We start from the raw sequence: 20,349 nt of genomic DNA on the forward strand, positions 1-20,349 counted from the left end.
AACTCTTAGAAGTGATCAAGGAATACAGCAGTGTCTCAGGTTACAAAATCAATAATCACAAATCAGTAGCATTCATACATACCAACAATAGTCAAGCTGAAAAAAGTCAAAGACTCTATTCCTTTCACAGTAGTACCAAAGAAGATGGAATATTTGGGAGTTTACCTAACAAAGGACGTGAAAGATCTCTATAAAGAGAAATAGCTCTAAGATACTCTAAGAAAAGAAACAGCTGAAGATGTTAACAAATGGAAAAACATACCATGCTTACGGCTGGGAAGAATCATCATTGTTAAAATGTCCATACTACTCAAAGCAATATACAATTTTAATGCAATCCCTATTAAAGCTCCACTGTCATACTTTAAAGATCTCAAAAATATAAAACTTCATTTTATATAGGATCAGACAAAACCTTGAATAGCCAAGACATTACTCTGAAGTAAAAATAAATCAGGGGGAATCACGATACCAGACCTCAGATTATAGTATAAATCGATAGCGATCAAAACTGCATGGTACTGGCACAAAAACAGAGAGGCAGATGTATGGAACAGAATAGAGAACCAAGAGATGAACCCAGCTACTTACTGTTATTTGATCTTCGATAAGCCAATTAAAAACATTACGTAGGGAAAAAGAGTCCCTGTTTTACAAATGATGCTGGGTAAAACTGGCTGGCAACTTGTAGAAGACTGAAACTGGACCCACACCTTTCACCATTAACTAAGATAGACTCTCACTGGATTAAAGATTTAAACTTAAGACATGAAACCATAAAAATTCTAGAAGAAAGTGAAGGGAAAACTCTTGAAGAAATCAGCGTGGGTGAATATTTTATGAGGAAGACCCTCCTGCGCAATTGAAGTGACACCAAAAATACATTACTGGGATCTGATCAAACTAAAAAGCTTCTGCACAGTAAAGCAAGCAGACAGCCCTCAGAATGGGAGAAAATATTTGCAGTTTATGCTTCTGACAAAGGTTTAATAACCAAAATCCACAGAGAACTCAAAGATATTGCAAGAAAAGAACAAGTGATATCACCTCAGGGTGGGCAAGGGACTTGAAGAAAAACTTCTCTGAAGAAGACAAGCACACGGCCTACAGACACATGAAAAAATGCTCGTTATCCTTAATCATTAGAGAAATACAAATCAAAACCACTTTGAGATATCATGTAACCCTAGTAAGATTAGCCCACGTCACAAAATCCCAAAACCAGAGATGTTCGTGTGGATGTGGAGAAAAGGGAACACTTCTGCACTGCTGGTGATAATGCAAACTAAGACGTTCCTTTTGAAAAGATGTTTGGAGATCACTTAGGGATCTAAAAATAAATCTGCCATTCAATCCTTCAATTCCTCTACTAGGTATGTATCCAGAAGAACAAAAATCACTTTACAACAAAGATATTTGCACCAGAATGTTTATTGCAGCCTAATTCATAATTGCTAAGTCATGGAAGAAGCCCAAATGCCCATCAACCCATGAATGGATTAATAAATTGTGGTACATGCACACCATGGAATATTATGCAGCCTTAAAAAAGATGGAGACTTTACCTCTTTCATGTTTACATGGATGGAGCTGGAACATATTCTTCTTAGCAAAGTATGTCAAGAATGGAAGAAAAAGTATCCAATTTACTCAGCCCTACTATGAAACCAATTTATAGCTTTCATATGTTCCATATGAAAGCTATAACCCAATTATAGCCCAAGAATATGGGGAACGGGGAGAGGGAGGGGAGAGGGAGGGGAGAGGGGAGGATAGGTGGAGGGAGGGTGAATGGTGGGACCACACCTATGGTGCATTTTATAAGGGTACATGTTAAATTTACTAAGTGTAGAATATAAATGTCTTAACACAATAACTAAGAAAATGCAGCGAAGGCTATATTAACCAGTTTGATGAAAATATTTCAAATGGTATATAAAACCAGCACATTGTACCCCATGATTGCATCAATGTACGCTACTATGATTTAATTTTTAAAAAAAGGAATTTGGGTTGTTTCCAGTGTTTTAAAAATACAATGTTGCAATGGACATCCTTATGCCTATTTTTTCTTATTTTTGGAGGTCTATTTTCAAGGCAGATTCCTGGATGTAGGATTGTTGACTCAAAGTGAAGATACATAGTTTTGTGAAGATCTGTGCCAAATGCTCCTCCAGCAAGGCTGTACCAATTTGTTTTTACACAAGGAAAGAGAATGCCTGTTTCCCCATATACACTTTTAATTTTTACCAACTGATAGGTAAGAAATTATATTTCAGTTCTGCTTTTAATCTGCATCATCTCTCAGTAAGTCTGCATTCTTTTCCATATGATTAAGGGTTATTTTTTATATCTTTTTTCAGCAATGACTGTTCATGTGTTTTTCCCCATTTTTATCACTAGGGTTTTGTTTGTCCCTCAGATTTTAAGAGTTTGTTACATGTTAAGGTATTAGCAATTCTGTCAGTGGTGCATGTTGCAAAACCTTTCCTCCCACTTTCTCAAGTGTCCTTTGAATTTATGGTGAGTTTGTTTTGCTTCTGACATGCAGAAATTATCCTTATATTGTTTAGACAGGCCATTATTTTTATTGCCTGTGAATGTGGACCTATAAGTAGAAACCTCTTTTCCTATACATCAGGTTCAAGAAGGATTTCATAATGTTTTCGTCTAGTAATTGCACAGTATCATTTTTACATTTGACTTTAATTCATTTGGAATTTATTCTTGTGAATGGTTAGAGTTAGGGGCCTAATTTTACCTTTTTCCAAATGTTCTCATAATCACTTATTTAATAAACTCATCTTAGCCCTAGGAATTTAAGATATCACTTTTATCATACATTCAATTTCTATATGTACCTGGGTCTATTCCTGCACTTTTCAGGACATTCTACTTACTGATTTGTCTTCATATGTCACTACCAGACTTTTAATTATATAAGTTTTATTATATATTTTAATATTTGACACCTATACAATCACAGACACATACATTTTATCCTGGCTATTCTAGCATGTTTTCGTATATCAACTTAGCTAATTCCTAACAAAAGTTCATCGGTATTTCTGTACTTATACTTCTGTTACGTTCATAAATTAACTTATGGAGAATCAAGATCTTTAGATTGTTCAGTCACAGTACATGTTTCAAACTTATTCCTAAATATCTAACCTACTTTGTTGATACTGTAAATGAGTTCTAAGGTTATATACTATTGCTGCTGAAGGCTATAAATTTCTGTGTGTTAATTCATCCCTCTAATTGATTTTTCTCTTTTGTCTAACTACATTGGCTAATACCTACAGTATAAAAACAAGTAGTAACAGAAATAGTGGTCTCATACATACCCACATTGGAACTACATTATTCACAATCACAGAAAAGTAGAACCAACTCAAGGGTCTACCAAAAAATGAATTCATGGGCACTGGCCCCACATACTGCAGGTGGCAGGTTCAAACTCAGCCCCGGCCAAAAAAAAAAATGAAATCATGAACTAAATGTGGTTTTCCCATACAATGGAATATTATTCAGTCTTAAAAAGGAGCAAATTTCTGGCACATGCTTCAACATATATAATCCCTAAAGTCATTATGGTAAGTAAAGTAAGTCAGACACCAAATGACAAATATTCTGTGGTTCCACTTATATGAAATACTCAGCGTAGTCAAGATCACAGAGAACACAAAATTGAATAGTGTTACCTGGAATGGGATTCGGTGAGTAATAGAGAGTTACTGCTTAATGGATACAGAGTTTGAGTTTGGGATGAAGCGAAAGTTCTGGTGATGGATGGCAGTGATGGCTACACTACTATGTAAATAACCTTAATGCCAAGTGAATTGTATACGTAAAAATGGTTAAAATGGTAAAATTTATGTTATGTATTTAAAAATGAAATATTCAAGCACTATGGGCTATAAAAATCAGGCATTTTCATTTGTATTACAGTTTTTTAATTTATTTTCTAGACAGAGTCTCACTCTGTTGCTATGAGTAGAATACTGTAGTATCATCATAGCTCACAGCAACCTCCATCTCTTGGGCTTAAGCAATTCTCTTGCCTCAGCCTCCCTAATAGCTGAGATTACAGGTGCCCACCATGACACTAGGCTAGTTTTTCTACTATTAGTGAAGGCAGGGAGTCCCCTTCTTGCTCAAGCTGGCCTCAAATTCCTGGACTTAAGTGATCCCCTGGCCTCAGTCTTCCAGAGTGCTAGGATTACAGGCATGAGCCATGACACCTGGCACATTTGTACTGTATTAAAAACATGCTATAGAAATTAATAAGTGAGAAAGGACCTTTACTATTATCAAACAAATGTCTCTCAAGGTCTGATTAAAATCTGTTATAACCACCCCACCCCCAAAGAGCAGGAGCAAATGAGGAAGTTTTTCTTTGAGCTCAATACTCTGCAACAATTCATAAAACATTGAAATTATCTAGTCTTTATAAAGGTTTGGTAGAATTCTCCTGTAAAACGATATGGGTATGGTGCTTTCTGTAATGTATTATTACTTAATAACTTCCTCTAATTTCTTTATGGAAATTGCCTTTCTATACCCTTTCTAATTTTCTAACTCTACTAATCTGCATTTCCCTGGGAGATAACCCATTTCATTCACATTCTCAAACTCATTTGCATAGAGGTCTTCAAAGCAGTCTCCAATGAACATTTCAATTTCTTTTGTTTCCATAGTTATGTTATTTTGTGTAGCTGTGCTTATTATCCCTTTTAGCCCCTTGATCAAATTAGTAGGGTTTATCTTTTCATTAATTTTTTCAAAATTCCAAGATTCTGACCTATTAATTAAGCCTTCTCTTAATATTAGTTTTTTTGAAACATTTTCCTTATTTCCTTCCTCACTGTTAGCTTTCCTAACATTCATTTTTATTTTGTTAATAATTTCATTACATTGAATAATACTTGAATTCATGAAATAATGAATATGTATTCATGACATACTTACTATATATCAAGCAGAATTTTATTTGGAATTTTTAGATCTAAGATATTTAGATGAGATCAGTGTACAGTGTTTTGGAATAAATATTTGATAGTTAGAAGACAATGTTGAGGCTGGCACAGTCACTCACAACTGTAATCTTAGCACTCTGAGAGGGTGAGGCAGGTGGACTGTTTGACTTTACTGAGTTCCAGACCAGACTGACCAAGATGCAGACCCTGTCTCTACTAAAAATAGAAAAAAAACAGGCATAGTGGTGCATGCCTATAGTCCCAGCTACTCAAGAAGCTGAGACAAGAAGATTGCTTAAACATCAGCGTTTGAGGTTTGCTGTGAGCTATGATGCCATAGCGCTCTACCCAGGGTAACAGAGACTCTGTCTCCAAAAAATAAAAAAAAGACAATGTAAAAATTGAAACAATTTTTACAAACAGTGTTTACTCATAACATTGTTTGTAATTATTCCCCAAGAGGATGAGTTAAATTAGTTACAGTATATCTATGCAAAGGGATTATCATGTAGTACCACATGTACCAATGTGGAATAATTTCTAAGATAAAGCTAAAAATTAAAGCAAGTTCAGGAAATTATATACATAATTGGCTATCATTTGAATAAAATCAATACAAACAAAGAATATATATGGAGACACATGTAGATTTATTTGTATATGCACTCCATATCTCCAGGAGGACATAAAAACCACTGGTAATACTGGTGGCTTTAGAGAAGGGAATAAGTGCCTGGGGAAATGAAGGAAAGAGGATACCTCACTGTGCATACTTTTAGAAATTTCCATTTTCGATTATCTATTCAAAAATGACTAATATTTTAATAATAGAATAGAAAGGGAGAATCCCTAAATTTTTAAGTATTAAAAGCTAATAAGAATCAAGATGGTAAAATGCTCATATTATTTTATTAAAATCAAGAAAAAGAAAAGAGGGTCAGTTAATACTATCATAAGCATTAGAAAAAAATAGTCTGGAGGTCTCGGCTTATAATATAGAGAAGATAAATTAATTCATCAATATAAATGTTTAAGAATAATTTATGATATATTTACTTAGAGATATGACACGTTGCAGTTATGCATCACTTATGATGGGGATATGGTTTAAGAAACATGTTAAGTGATTCCACTGTTGTGCAAACATCATAAAGTATACTCACACAAACCTAGTCGGTATAACCTACAACATACCTACTTTATGGCGTAGTCTATCATCTCTAAGCTACAAACTGGACCACATGTTACCGTAGTGAATATGACAGGCAACTGTAATGCAATGGTAAGTATTTGTGAATCTAAACACAGACAAGATATAGTAACACTATGTTATTATAATCCTAGGGGGCCATCATCATATAGGCAGTTTATCCTTAACCGAAACATCACTATGTAATGCATGACTATATAGAGAAGCAAAGTTTCTTTATGAATGTCAAAATACATAGAAACTTCATAAGAAACTAATATTTTAAATCTACTCAAACATTAACAGTTACAGGGGTCCAAGGATAAGATCTCATTAAAATTACGCAAACCTAAATGTGTATGATTAAATTTAACAACAACAACAAAAAAACTTTTCAGAATTCTACACTTCTATCTCTACAAAAGACCTCTTTTTTGTCTTTTAAACATTGTAAGCTCTATACTAAAAAACCATTGAATTTGCTAACATCTCTGATACGGAATGGTCTAAAAACACCAATACATACACACACGTACAGACACGCCGCACTACTCTTTTTCTGCTTTTAGGATTCAACCCAAACAGCTCCTATCCAAGAGGTCTTCCTTTAACTATTCTAGGTAAAGAAGTATTCTATCACTTTTCAGTTTTAATTATGATCTCACTGCTTAAGCCTATGAAGGTAATATAGGGATAGGGCCCTCAGGGATACTGAAATGATACTGAATTCCTTTTCTTCATTTATTAGTGGGAAGACTTCTTTCTATATAGAGAAACTTGAATTATTGGTTACTTAGCAGTAGCCATTAACCACATCTGACTACTATAATTTTTTAAATCTATATCCATAAATTAGATCTGTAGGTATAAATCATTGAACTGTAAAAACTAACTTTTTATAAGTAGTTCGGCAGGCCATCTTGCTTTTCTTAATTTTTCACCTAAAAGTAAAAATTCTTATTAATCACTGGACTGGAGATTTTTCAATTCTTTCATATGCTTATAGTGTCATCTTCTTGTCGTCTAGTAATTATATAACTCTGTTTGCCATGAGTTTTTCTTTTTGTTTTCTTTATTCTGGATGAATATTAAGATGGTATGCCAACTGAAAGAACCAATGAAAATGGGGCCCTGTCCCCAGATTATCTTCACAGGATTAAATAGTAAGACCAATAGACAGCCCTCATCAAAAACACTGGAATGCAAGTTTCAAAGTAGTCAAATAAACTAAATTCCATTTCCATCAAAATATCTCAATATCACAGACATCTAGAAAAGCTAGAGAAAACAAAATCAGAACTCAACCTACATCAATACATCAATTCTGTTTCAGTGATTTGGAAAGGGGTGGGTGGTGTAGAGATACCCAGGAATCTGATGTCAATTTTTTAAAGCTCCCCATGATAGCTCTGACGCATAAAGCTTCCCAGATGACTCTGCTACATAGCTGGATTTGGGAACCAGCAGCATAAATCACCTCAAACTATTTAATTATATCCCACAACAATATAAATAATGGGATACAGTAGGATTTTGTTTCTGCTGGACATGAGCTTATATGGCAAGTGTGTGAATGCCATATTGTTATACTTGGGCCAAAACATAAAAACAGACCTTACAAATTATATACTCAGTTTTTTTTCCCCCTAATAAGCTGTTATGAAATTTGTTTGTATAACCTATGAACAACTAATTTTTAATCCCATACAAATTTATTCTTGACTTTCCATACTGCCTAAAGTGAATGTGCTCTACACTCTACCATACAATTAAGCAAAATCTGACATACACAAAAATAAAATGTTCTAAAGTTAAACTAGAAAAGTGTTTAAAATAAAGCACCCATAAAGTAATGGTAAGGACATCAAGAAGTGACTATAAAATTCCTTTCAAAGAGTGGCATATAGAAGATCCATTTCAATCTTAAGAAAAAGCAAAAGAAACTATTTAAAAACAGTACATTACAACAACCACCTAAAAACATTTGAAAAAGAAAACATGGCATTTTAAGAATAAAAGATCTCTTAAATATAGCCATTTGAAATTTGCAAATGGATCAAGTTTAGAGGCAAATAATTTAAATGAAACTTCTTTGTATACAAGAAACATTCCATAAAATAACTATTTCACTAAGCAACATCTTGATCACATTTAATGAACATTAAAATATAAAATTTATCTAAGAAGTAATGCCCAGAACTCCATTAAACTATATGTTTATTCCTAACTTAAAGCATAGTAGAAGTGATAATTTTTTTGTTTTAAATAGGGTAAGTTAAAACACTTACCTGGGTTTCATATAAATGGGCAATGTGAAATTGAACTGGAAAGGGTGATGAAAAAAGAAATCAATAACAGCACAGCAGAGTTTGAGGTAAATTAAGTAAGAATATCATAAAATGTACATAAAAACTAAGCATGGTTTATACTACAGAGATTTAAGTAATAGAGGAACATAACTTTCGTTTGCTTTTTATAAAATAGAATATACAAACAGTCAAAAACACAAACACAAGAAACCACATGTATTCACTGTTGGTCATTACCAAATACAGTTTCTGTCGATGTAATTATTAAAATTAGTATTAAATCCATAGCAGGTGATATGTTTTACAAAGTTCAAAATGGTAACATTAAGCAAATAGGGAAAACTTTTATAAAATCCATACATTTTGAAACACGGTATTTAAAAACCAAGTTCCAAATCAAAAAACAGTAAAGTCAATATTTAATTTAAAAAATCTATTAAACCAAATTATATATCAGTGATGACATAAACTCCAAGAGAAATAACCTTTATAAAAACAATAAAGTAGGTACTCCACATTTATTAGTGCTCAGTGAGACATTAGGCACTATCATGTTATCAAACAACTGTGCAGACTATCTAAAACAAACTATCCAAATGAACTGAACTATCATATAATGTGCCCTACAGTCTAAACATAGCACATGCCTTCTCATTACAGTAACCAATCTTTTAGCATTCAAAATCCCAAGAAAGTCCTGGGCAAAACAGATCCTAATCTCTCTTACTTCTACTTATTTTCCTTTTCAAAAGCCAACAGAAAGAGAGGCACAGCAAACTTGCAGATGTGTTCATAATGGTTCAAACTATAGTCTTCAAAGTCAACATGAAGGTTTTCTGCCCTGTTGCACTCACCTACCTATGTAGATGTTTCCCTCTCACAAGTTATGAACTACTACTGAGATTTAACCTCAACAGAGCACAGTAAAATGAGGATTTACCAAAACATTTAGTTTGACATTTAAGAAATAGGTCTCAGAAGTTATCATCCAAACTGACAGTAATCAAATTCAACTTTTACATATCAGATAGTAATGAAATAAATAAAAATCAACCGTTTTCTTATTCTCATAAACCAATTTTAAAAGACGTTTGAGGATTTATATCAAAGATGACTGACATAACCTGGATACAAAATTAAGAAAAAAGTATAAATTAATACTTTATAAGTTACTACATCAAAGAGTTATCTTTAAAATCTAACATTATCTGAGGAACTATAAAGTATTACTGCATTTGTTACCTTTTTTAGCATTTATCCTACAAACATGCTGTTTAGTACCAAATCCTGGCTTTCATTTAAGAAAACAGAAATCTTTTATGTTTTCTCAGGAAATTTACTCTAGCAGAAGTATGAGATAATTGGCCTGGTTTGGTGATGATTTAATCCATGCTCTTTCTTAATCCATGTTATAGTCAAAATTCTACAACTTTTTCAATGATTCAATAATTTCCTTTGGTATTTCTAAACACAGTACTTTTTACTAACACCTATCTATAAAGTTAAAAGAAAAAAACAAGTAATTTACAGTAAAATACTGATTTTCTAAAATCTAGAATCCTTTCAATAACCTGAAATTTTCATTAATTGCTCAATTTTTCTTACACTCTAATTGAGTTTTTTATTTTTCAAGTAAAGTTTTTAAGAAACCTTAAAAGAATATTCATTCTTAAATATTTTTACTGGATACACTAAAGCACACTGAATAAACAAATATGCCAACATATTCTTAAACATATTACAGTTAAACCCAATCTATTTTTGAAAAGAAATCTACATAGAAGCAAAAAAAAATTGAAGAAAATCACTGTTAGAATATACTTCACAAATGCGCCTTTTTAAATAATTGAAAAAAATGTCACTTCAAACTTTATGTATGATATGAGACTATCATAAAATGTGTCATCATCATTACTAATAATTTTAATACCACACAGTAGAAATGAGTAAACTATCACATAAGAATCTTTGAAGTCTCATTTTTCCTAAAAGATTGGCAAAACCTGTTTTTAATCACTGAAGTAATCTACAATATAATTAATACATGAAATAATCAATCTTGTTTATTAGTGCAGATAATTTTAATTCAACAACACATATCACTGGCCTATCTATTTTAGACAGAGGCTGTTCACAATATCTGGTCTCACATGTTCCATTTGTATAAGTAGCCATGGCAACCAATATAGTTACACTCAATAATTCTAAAACAAAAAATTGCACAGAATTTACATGTAACATTATCACCATCATTAGCAATTAAGTGATCTGAATATAAGTAGGAAACTATGGTACTTAATAATACTTACTTTCAGCATTGGACAAAGTGCAGGGATTACAGTCAACCAAAGCTAACTGAAAATGCTGTAAGAAGAGAGTGAGAAAATTAATGCATTATGTTTAGAGATACATAAAAGCATCTTAAAATATTTTCCAGGTAAAGCAAGGTATACCGCAATGGTGAATATTCCTGTATACTGTGTAAATGAAATGTACTAGCCTACCAACTAGAATTACTTTCAACACTTACTGCCAACTGACATGTTATTGAGTTATTTTCTTGAGATAGTTGAGAATAGAGAATGTGAAATTTCGCTATGTATATTTATTTATACAACAGTTTTAGATTTTTAAGACTTCAAGTAAATCGAAAGCATTATAGAACAGTTTAAATAGAACACATCATTTTTTAAATGAAAGCAGAAGTCCAATGTATTAATGTCAGAACACCACACCACTGGTTATCTCAGAATGAGATTTGAACTTGAGAAGCCACCCACCGAAAACAAACCCCTATGAGAACTGTCATAGACGGTAAAACTGTTGCCTTCACAGATTCTTCAATAATCGTTTTATTTAAGTGCCTCTTTAACAGCCTGTGTTCAAGCTCTAGCTCATCTATGAAATATAATTGTTGTTTTACAATGTATATAATATTATATGTATAGAATTTGTATAACATCTCAGGCAATATAAACCACTAATATATCACTACACCCACTTAAGATAATGTCCAATATGCCTACCAAAAATATACACATTAACATCAATATGTAACACTGATTTTAAAGAATGCAAATTATCATCAAGAACACTGGGTGACACTTAATATCTAGTTCATCAACATTAAACCTGATATGCAAGCTAATTAAGAGAAAACAAAACAACAAAAACTAGAGTGGGCAGAGAAAGTTTAAAAAAGATAAGTAAATCTCTTTTAGGTTCTCTAAAAAAAATACTCCCACAGATGTATACTCAAAACTTTCAAAGTTTTAGCATTATAAATAATCAACAAAGTATAGACCATTTCAAAAAAAAAAAAACAACCACAAAAAACTCATACACAATCCTACACAATCCAAATATTTAAAGAGTTGCTGGACAAAGTGATATTCATAATGACAACTTCTAGATGTAAGCCTCCCCAAAACTTTCTTTTATTAAGAAAAACAGTATCAACAAGCATTAAGTAAGGTATCTCAACAAAGAATCAACAAAACTGCACTTGGTCAACTAGAATCCTCAATTAATAAGAACAAACTAATGTTGGCTATTCAAAGTTACAAAGTAAAGAAAAATTAGAAAGCATCACTTGGTATAAACAAAGTAGCTATGATATTCATTCACAAATGTCTGTTAATATGCATACATAAACAGGCTAGCCTATAACTGGAGTATTCTTAAAACTTAAGACTTATAACATCTTCTGAATGGGTAAAATACTAACAAAATGACTATGACCCTTAAATATTTATAAATGTTTATTCTACTCAAATATTTATCAAGAGCCTATAATGCCCTAAGGACAATGCAGACACTAGGGATACATGGTCAACAAAACAAATGGGAAAATTTTTTGCCATGGTTGAGTGAACGAAAAAAAATCCAACATCTGAACACTTTGACAACCGCTTTTATTTTCTCTTGGCCTACTATGCAGGCAGTATGTCTTCAAACATCTCTTTAGTATGCTAACACAGCCTTAGAAAATAGACTCTTTTTAAATATGAGTACTATAAAAGCCAAGCACACTGCATAATCAATTGCTTTCCTCTAGACCAGCGGTTCTCAACCTGTCGGTTGCAACCCACAGCAACTGTATTAAAGGGCCATGGCATTAGGAAGGTTGAGAACCACTATTCTAGACAATAAGTATGGCATACTGGTCACACATTCAGATTATGCTACATTTCTAAATCTAATCTACCTTATAAGCATAAATTACTATTTAGATAGAAGACAGACCTTTCCTGAGGCATCAAAGGATAAAAACTAACACGAAAGAAACCACCTACATTTTAGATCCTACAGTGAAATCTGGCAGAACCAGTTCTTGACCATGTCTAATAGAATTATTAAACAACATATAAGCAGCAGTCAAGGTACTAATGCACCACTTCAAACCCATCCTATGAAATATCAAATATTTCTAAACATCAAAGGTAGAAGCAAATTACTCAGTAAAACAATACACTTTCAAAAACATGCATTATGAGAATGAAAGAATATACAGAATAACAATTACTAATAATTGTTTATAAGAAATTAAGAACAGCCACACAAAACCATCCCACATGAAGAAAAATGTTGGTAACACCTTCCAGCACACTATAGGAAGATGAGGGACTGGGGCAGAAATAACATGACCTCACAGCTCTCACAGTATCTAAATGAGATGCAAAATAGATATTTTGCATAGCTATTTCTATTAACATAAAATCAGGAGAAAGGACTATCAATTATGAAAAACCAAGCCCACAATCCTGAAAATACCATGGTAAAATATCCAGCACTCATCCCTGCAACCAACAGAAGCAGGTAGAAAACATGTACCTCACAGCACATGCCAAAACTGGCTATGCTGTGTGAAATAGTCATTATGCAGAAGAGGCTTCTGCAGTTCAAAGACTATATACAAACTTTGAGGCAGAAAGCAGTCAACAGAATATTAGTTGCCAAGTAGGAAGTTTAGTTATCTAAGACATTTTTTTAATGCTACAGTAATTTTCTTTTTTGCAGTTTTTGGCCAGGGCCAGGTTTGAACCTGCCACCTCCAGTATATGGAGCCAGTGCTCTACTCCTTTAAGCCACAGGTGCCACCCAGTGATTTTCTTTTTATAGAGTACTTCTAGTCCAATTTAACTTGAGGTTTGATTCATTACAATTTCTGTAGACATTTTTATCAAAGTTATCTTTTGTTTTAAAAGACTTTGACTTGTTCAGTATTTCAAAATAATGTTACAGTATTTTGCTTAATATAGTCTATGGAACTTGATTTCTGTTTGGAGGGGGAAAAATCTATATTCATATAATTAATACACAAAACTTGAGTTTGAAGACTTTATTTCCCATTATTTTATCTCTAGCTGTATAGTATATGATTATCTCATGAATCTCACCAATTGCAGAACCCTTCAACTGTACTCTCAGTCCTGAAAACAAATAAGATAGATAACTTTTCAAAACTGGCCAATTATATATTTATTTGTAAATTATTAATTTGAAGTAATGTTTGGATTCCAGACCTAATCTATGATGTTCTGATTCAGTAGATTGGAGGGAAAAGCCTGCAATCCAGAAAAGGCTTCCGCAAATTGATTCTAATACACAGTCAGGGTTAAATGTCACTATTTTGAAGTTTTTAAATTATATTCTTGTCTCCAGAAGCATTTACTTCAGACTATGAAAACAATGTGCAGATAGTGGACAATGCTATCTATATTCAATTAAGGCAGACATAAAACCTTTTAGGAATAACACTGGCAACCAGCTTTTACAATATGCCGGGCATTCTTCTTTGGCTACGCATCTACAGAACCAAATACAAGGTTCACTGAAATTAATGGGCTAATAGAAACTTTAAAAAATTAGCCCACTCTAGGAATGCACAAGATATTCTGTAACACAATGAAAAAAGATATACATGAGGAAAGTAAGAGTTACTTCACACTGAGGAAGTGCCTTCAGTTATTTTTACAGAGCCATTATAAAACAGGGTTTTATAGATCATTTAAGTGAAGGAAGGGCAGATGTGCCAAGTACTCTTGCAAGTCAAAGGTAAATTATCTTTTTCCTTTTTTTTTTTTTGCATGTTCTGCAAACTCAAGAATTCTTTTTTTTTTAATTTCAGATTAATATGAGGGTACAAATATTTAGGTTATATTGTTTTCATTTCTAAGGTAAAGTTCAAGTTATAGTTGAACCCTTTGGGGGGTTGGGGGTGTGCATGCTAAACACCCTCACGTTGTGAACATTAGGTGAGAGATCTGGCCAATTGCCTCCCTCCTTCTCCTCCCCTTGGCTAGACTATACTTATGTTTTCTCTTTCATATGGGTGTGTAGCTGTTTACATATTGGTTCCATATTAGTACTGAGTACACTGGATGCATGTTTTTCCCATCTTGAGATACTTTACTAAGAAAAAAATGTGCTTCAACTCCATCCAGGTAAACACAAAAAAAGATGTAAAGTCTCCATCTTTTCCATGGCATACATATACCACAGTTTGTTAATCCATTCATAGGTTGATGGGCACTTAGATTGCTTCCGTACCTTGGCAATTGTGAACTGAGCTGTAATAAACATTCTGGTGCAAATGCCCTTGTGGTAAAATGATTTTTTTTTTCCTTCTGGGTAGATACTTAGTGATGGGATTGCGAGATCAAGTGGAGGGTTGACTTTTAGTCTCTTGAAACTTCTCTGAAGATGACAGATGAATGACCCAACAAATACATGAAAAAAATGCTCATTGTCCCTAATCATCAGAGAAATGCAAATCAAAACCACTCTGAGATATTACCTAACTCCAGTGAGATTAGCTCACATCACACAGTCCCAAAACTGCAGATGCTGACGTGGATATCAAGAGAAGGGAACACTTCTGCATTGCTGATGGGAATGCATTCTAATATAACTTCTGGGGAAAGAAGTATGGAGAATTCTCAAAGAACTAAAGTCGAGCTACCATTTGGTTCTGCCATCCCATTACTAAATATCTACCCAGAAGAACAAAAATAATTTTCTTTTTCATTGTTAGAGATTGCCATACTTCTAAAGTATGATTCAAAAATAACGCACTTCATTCCTCAAATGAGGAGTCCATGATAAACAGATGAGACTAGGTAAATGACTTAGGATGTAAGAGTACTTTAGAAATTTAGTCCCAGAAATTAAGGTACAGAACTGACAGGGCTTTTGAGTTACATTTCTGGCCAAGCTGAACAGACTAAGGTTTGATCGAAGTCTTCAGACTCAATTCTGATTCTCTTGGAATACAAGGTTATTACAATTGTTTCCAGGATGGATCTATTATGTACCAATGACTTTTTAATAGCTAACAGATGCTAGCAATCTTCACTTTAAAAAGAAGTTCCTTCTTTAAAGTTTACCAGGATAACTATGCCAAAAATTTATTTAACAAAGGAGGAAGACAAAATACTTTGTATAGTGAAGATGTTCAAATCTTACTTCTAGCCTTTCTTTTTAGCTCCAGAATGTCTACAAACATATCTATATCCCTCAGGTGCCTCTAAAATGATTCCTAGATGATCCATCTCTATTCAGAGCCTCTTTACCTCCCAATCTCAAAACTTGCTGCCACTTTCTTTATCCCCTATTTCATTTAACAGTAAAGTGGTCTCTTTCCACATCAAGTCAGTTAATAAATATTGTCAATGAACAGGGAGTCTCTTTCCACATCAAGTCAGTTAATAAATATTTTCAAATCTCTAGGATTAATTCATTACTTTCCATCCTATGAACCCATTTATCCCACTGTTCTTCCTCATCTTTCTTCCTATAACTGTATCCAACCTAGTCTCCCAACTCTTCATTTCTATCCTATGTGGGTCATTACAAAAGTTTTCAGATACACAAAAATCAAGAAAGGTAAAATCCACACCTCAGATACAAAGCTCTCTCAGCAACACTGATAAGCCAATCAAGTTGAAACCTGCATGCGTGAATCAGAAAGGACACTGTTGACTGTTCTTATAAGTGAAGACCTTAACACAGTCTGTCTCGAAAGTTTCATATGACTCCCGTATTTTATGAAAGTATAGGTATGCAAGTACACTTTTTTTAAAGATTGGTCCTAGTGTAGTCTAATATACACAAAGTATCACAACATGAACCAACTTAATTTCCAAGTTCTTTCCTCCTAGTGAGCAATCTATATTCACATCAGAATAAGACAAATACATACACTAACAACTAATACAAGGCAAATATATGACACATATTTTATAAAGAGGGATACTTTAACAATATGTACCCTAAAACACTGTTTTAACATAACCTTTTTTAAAAATTGTGGTATTAGATTCACTTACTGCCTCATAAAGCTGCATTTGAGGCCAGGTACAGTGGCTCATGCCTATAATCCCAGTACTCTGGGAGGCCAGAGTAGGGATATCACCTGAGCTCATGGGTTCGAGACCAGCCTGAGCAAGAGTGAGACCTCGTCTCTAAAAATAGCCAGGCATTGTGGCGGGTGCCTATTGTCCATCTACTTGGGAGAGTGAGGCAAGAGAATCAGTTGAGCCCAAGAGTTTGAGGTTGCGGTGAGCTGTAACGCCATGGCACTCTACAAGGGTGATGAAGTGAGACTCTGTCTCAAAAATTAAAAAAAAGCTGCATTTGAAGACCAAATATTTATAACCACAAACTTAAGTAAACTACCTATAACACAGGTAAACACCAAAAATCATTTAATTAGAAATCACTTTCATTTCTAATTAAAAACTATCTTAGAAGAGTGAAAACAGTAACATGGGAAACCTGGAATCACCCTAACTCCTCAGAGTCAGAGAGAACAGTTACTGAACATAAATGAGCAGCCACACCCTTTACAAATATACATTTTGGAGGTACTGAAATATTTTGGCCATTTTTACAACTTGATATTCGAGAGAATATAATAGAACTTACAGGAGAAATAAATATCAAACAGAAAAACTAAAATGGATAGGCAGAGTGAAGTGGAAAGAGCACTACTGAGAGGTTAGATAAACCCAATTAAGAGACTGCCTCTTATCAGAGAGTAGTATCTAGGAAAGATTAAAAGAAGTACAAGTTGATGAGCAGTGGAAAAAGGAAAGAGCATGGAAAAAGACTAGTTTCCCATAAGTGAGGAAAAACGGGTAGAAAGCAAAATAAACAGCAATGACCATCCTATGCCAAAAGGAACAGGGACATTACACACTCTGGTGAAACTGAGTTCCACTGTCAATGGCTGAAAGGAAAAGATCTGAATCAAAGTAAATGAACTGGTTAGCAGTTTTCTCCATTATAATCTGTCTCCTGATGACCATAAAAAGCCAAGCATAATCTGACAATATGAATTTTATGTATTAGAACCAATAGTAATAGTTATACTGGAGGAAGTATAAATAAACCAACAACCCAAAAAAAGAATATTTTCTTTTCTGACTTGGCACCTGTACCACAGTGGTTACAGCGCCAGCCACATGCACCGAGGCTGGTGGGTTAGAACCCAGCCTGGGCCAGCTAAACAACAAATCTCAGGATAAAACACCAAATTTAACACTTTTAAAACTCCCACCAAATTTTTCCAAGCTGTTGGAGAGAAGGGGGGATGAAACTACTTTCCCAACCCCCTAAGAAAGGTAAGCAAAATGGGTCAGGCATAGCACTCTCCCCTCTGCCCTCCAATCGAGCCACTCTAGAATTTTCAAAATGCCAGTTGGGGCTCAGGGCCCACAGCACAGTGGTTACGGTGCCAGCCACATACACCAAGGGTGGCAGGTTCAAGCCTGGCTCAGACCAGCTAAACAACTGCAACAACAAAAAAAATAGCCAGGTGTTGTGGTAGGTGCCTGTAGTCCCAGCTACTTGGGACGCTGAGGAAAGAGAATTTGCTTAAGCCCAAGAGTTTGAGGTTGATGTGAGCTGTGATGCCAAAGCACTCTACCAAGGGCAACATATTGAGACTCTGTGTCCCCCACCCCCAAAAAAGGGGAGAGGAAACCTACTGAGTATCACACAAGAAATAGAACAGGGCTGGTATAGAGAAATAATATAAACTTTCATTATCTTTAGATAATTTGAACAAAAATACACTATAAACACACATCAACAAAGAAATGTTGTATTTTAGAAACTTAAGACATGGATAAACTAATTAAATAGGTAGTATTCAAATTCTCAAAAGTATTTCTAGAATACAAAGTTCACGGTATTTTAATTACATGAAACAAATGGTCTATGTGCATTAATAAATAAAATAGTAAGAGATAAGAGGTATGTCACAGATTTCAAAAGTGGTTTCTAAAAGAGGGTACATATCAACATCATCATGCCTTCACTTATTACTTCTGCCTTAGTATTTTGGCATTAAAAACACAATAAAATTTCTGAGTATAAGATTATAGCAGACACCTGGAAATGATGTAGTTCCTAGAGAAGAGTAAGGTAAAAAAAGTACAACTGGGCTCAGAGCCCGTAGCTCAAGCAGCTAGGGCACCAGCCACATAACAACAGAGCTGGCGGGTTCAAATCCAGCCAGTGCCTGCCAAACAACAATGACAACTATAACCAAAAACATAGCTGGGCATTGTGCCCAGCACCTCTAATCCCAGCTACTTGAGAGGCTGAGACAAGAGGATCGCTTAACCCCAAGAGTTTGAGGTTGCTGGGAGCTGTGATGCCACAGCACTCTAACCAGGGTGATAGCTTAAGACTCAAAACCCAAAAAAGTACAACTGCTATTTTACTCAGAAGTTTCATGTCAAGTAAGAGGGGAAGCATGCTGAATGAACTGGTGAACTAGGGCATCTGAAGAAAACTAGTTAGTGTCAGTATGTAAAAGAAAACAAATCTGTTAATAGATTAATAAAATCCAGCTTCTTCTGTTTCTTTTCTCATTTTTCCAGCCTGCTCTATGAGTAGGCATTTTATCATTTTATAGCCTCTTCCATTTCCTTTATCTACCCATTTGAGAAACACCAACACCCAGTAAAATGCCAGCTAACAAACAAGTTTCATTTGAGTTCAACTGATTTCCTCTGAGCTATCTCTGTAAATCAGTGGTTCTCAACCTTCCCAATGCCCCAACTCTTTAATACAGTTCCTCATGTTGTGGTGACCCCCCAACCATAACATTATTTTCGTTGCTACTTCATAACTGTAATTTTGCTACTGTTATGGATCGTAATGTAAATATCTGATATGCAGGATGTATTTAGGCACCCCCTCTGAAAGGGTTGTTTGACCCCCAAAGGGGTCGTGACCCACAGGTTGAGAACTGCTGCTATAAATGCTCATTTTCCTATCCCTGTCATATTAACCCCTTCAACCAGCATTTACCATGTTCAATGACAAATTATAAGGGAACTTAGATCAGCATCTTGGCCAATGATCCACAGATTCCCATAAAAAAAAAAAACCCCACCTTCTTTATTTACTCTACCTAGTACTTTGGGAGGCTGAGCTGGAAAAATTGCTCAAAACAAAGGAGTTCAAAATTAGTCTGGGCAACATAGTGAGACCTCTCTATTAGCTATATGTGGCTGCACAGTAGCCCAGGCAACACACAGTGAGACTGTCTTTTTTTTCAAAATCCAAAAAGTTCTAAAGTTAACATTTTTAAGAATATTTAAATACGTAAACATCACAGAAAATTTGCATATAATCTTTGTTAAATTAAATAGGTACACTGGCATTAACTAAAGAATATGGGCTCGGCGCCTACAGCTCAACCAGCTAGGGCGCCAGCCACGTACACCTAGGGTGGCAGGTTTGAATCCCCAGCCCGGACCCGCCAAACAATGACGGCTGCAACCAAAAAATGGCCAGGCGTTGTGGTGGGCGCCTGTGGTCCCAGCTACTTGGGAGGCGGAGGCAGGAGACT

The 20,349-nt window shown here is 34.5% G+C and overlaps 1 protein-coding gene across 13 annotated transcripts in view; it reads right to left on the minus strand.

Annotated features, from left to right (window-relative positions):
* Window positions 1-20,349, minus strand: part of KDM6A (lysine demethylase 6A) — a 234,202-nt gene that overhangs the window by 71,805 nt on the left and 142,048 nt on the right. For all 13 annotated transcript variants that reach the window (XM_003783789.2, XM_003783787.2, XM_023509757.1 and 10 more), the window contains 2 exons: window positions 10,790-10,844; window positions 8,460-8,494 (listed from right to left, as the gene is read on the minus strand). In XM_003783789.2, the coding sequence (XP_003783837.1) occupies window positions 8,460-8,494; window positions 10,790-10,844 (90 nt within the window). The remainder of the gene's footprint in view (window positions 1-8,459; window positions 8,495-10,789; window positions 10,845-20,349) is intronic.

This window comes from Otolemur garnettii, unplaced genomic scaffold (genome assembly GCF_000181295.1).
Source record: "Otolemur garnettii isolate 467f Iridium unplaced genomic scaffold, OtoGar3 scaffold00009, whole genome shotgun sequence".
Classification (NCBI taxonomy): Eukaryota; Metazoa; Chordata; class Mammalia; order Primates; family Galagidae; genus Otolemur; species Otolemur garnettii.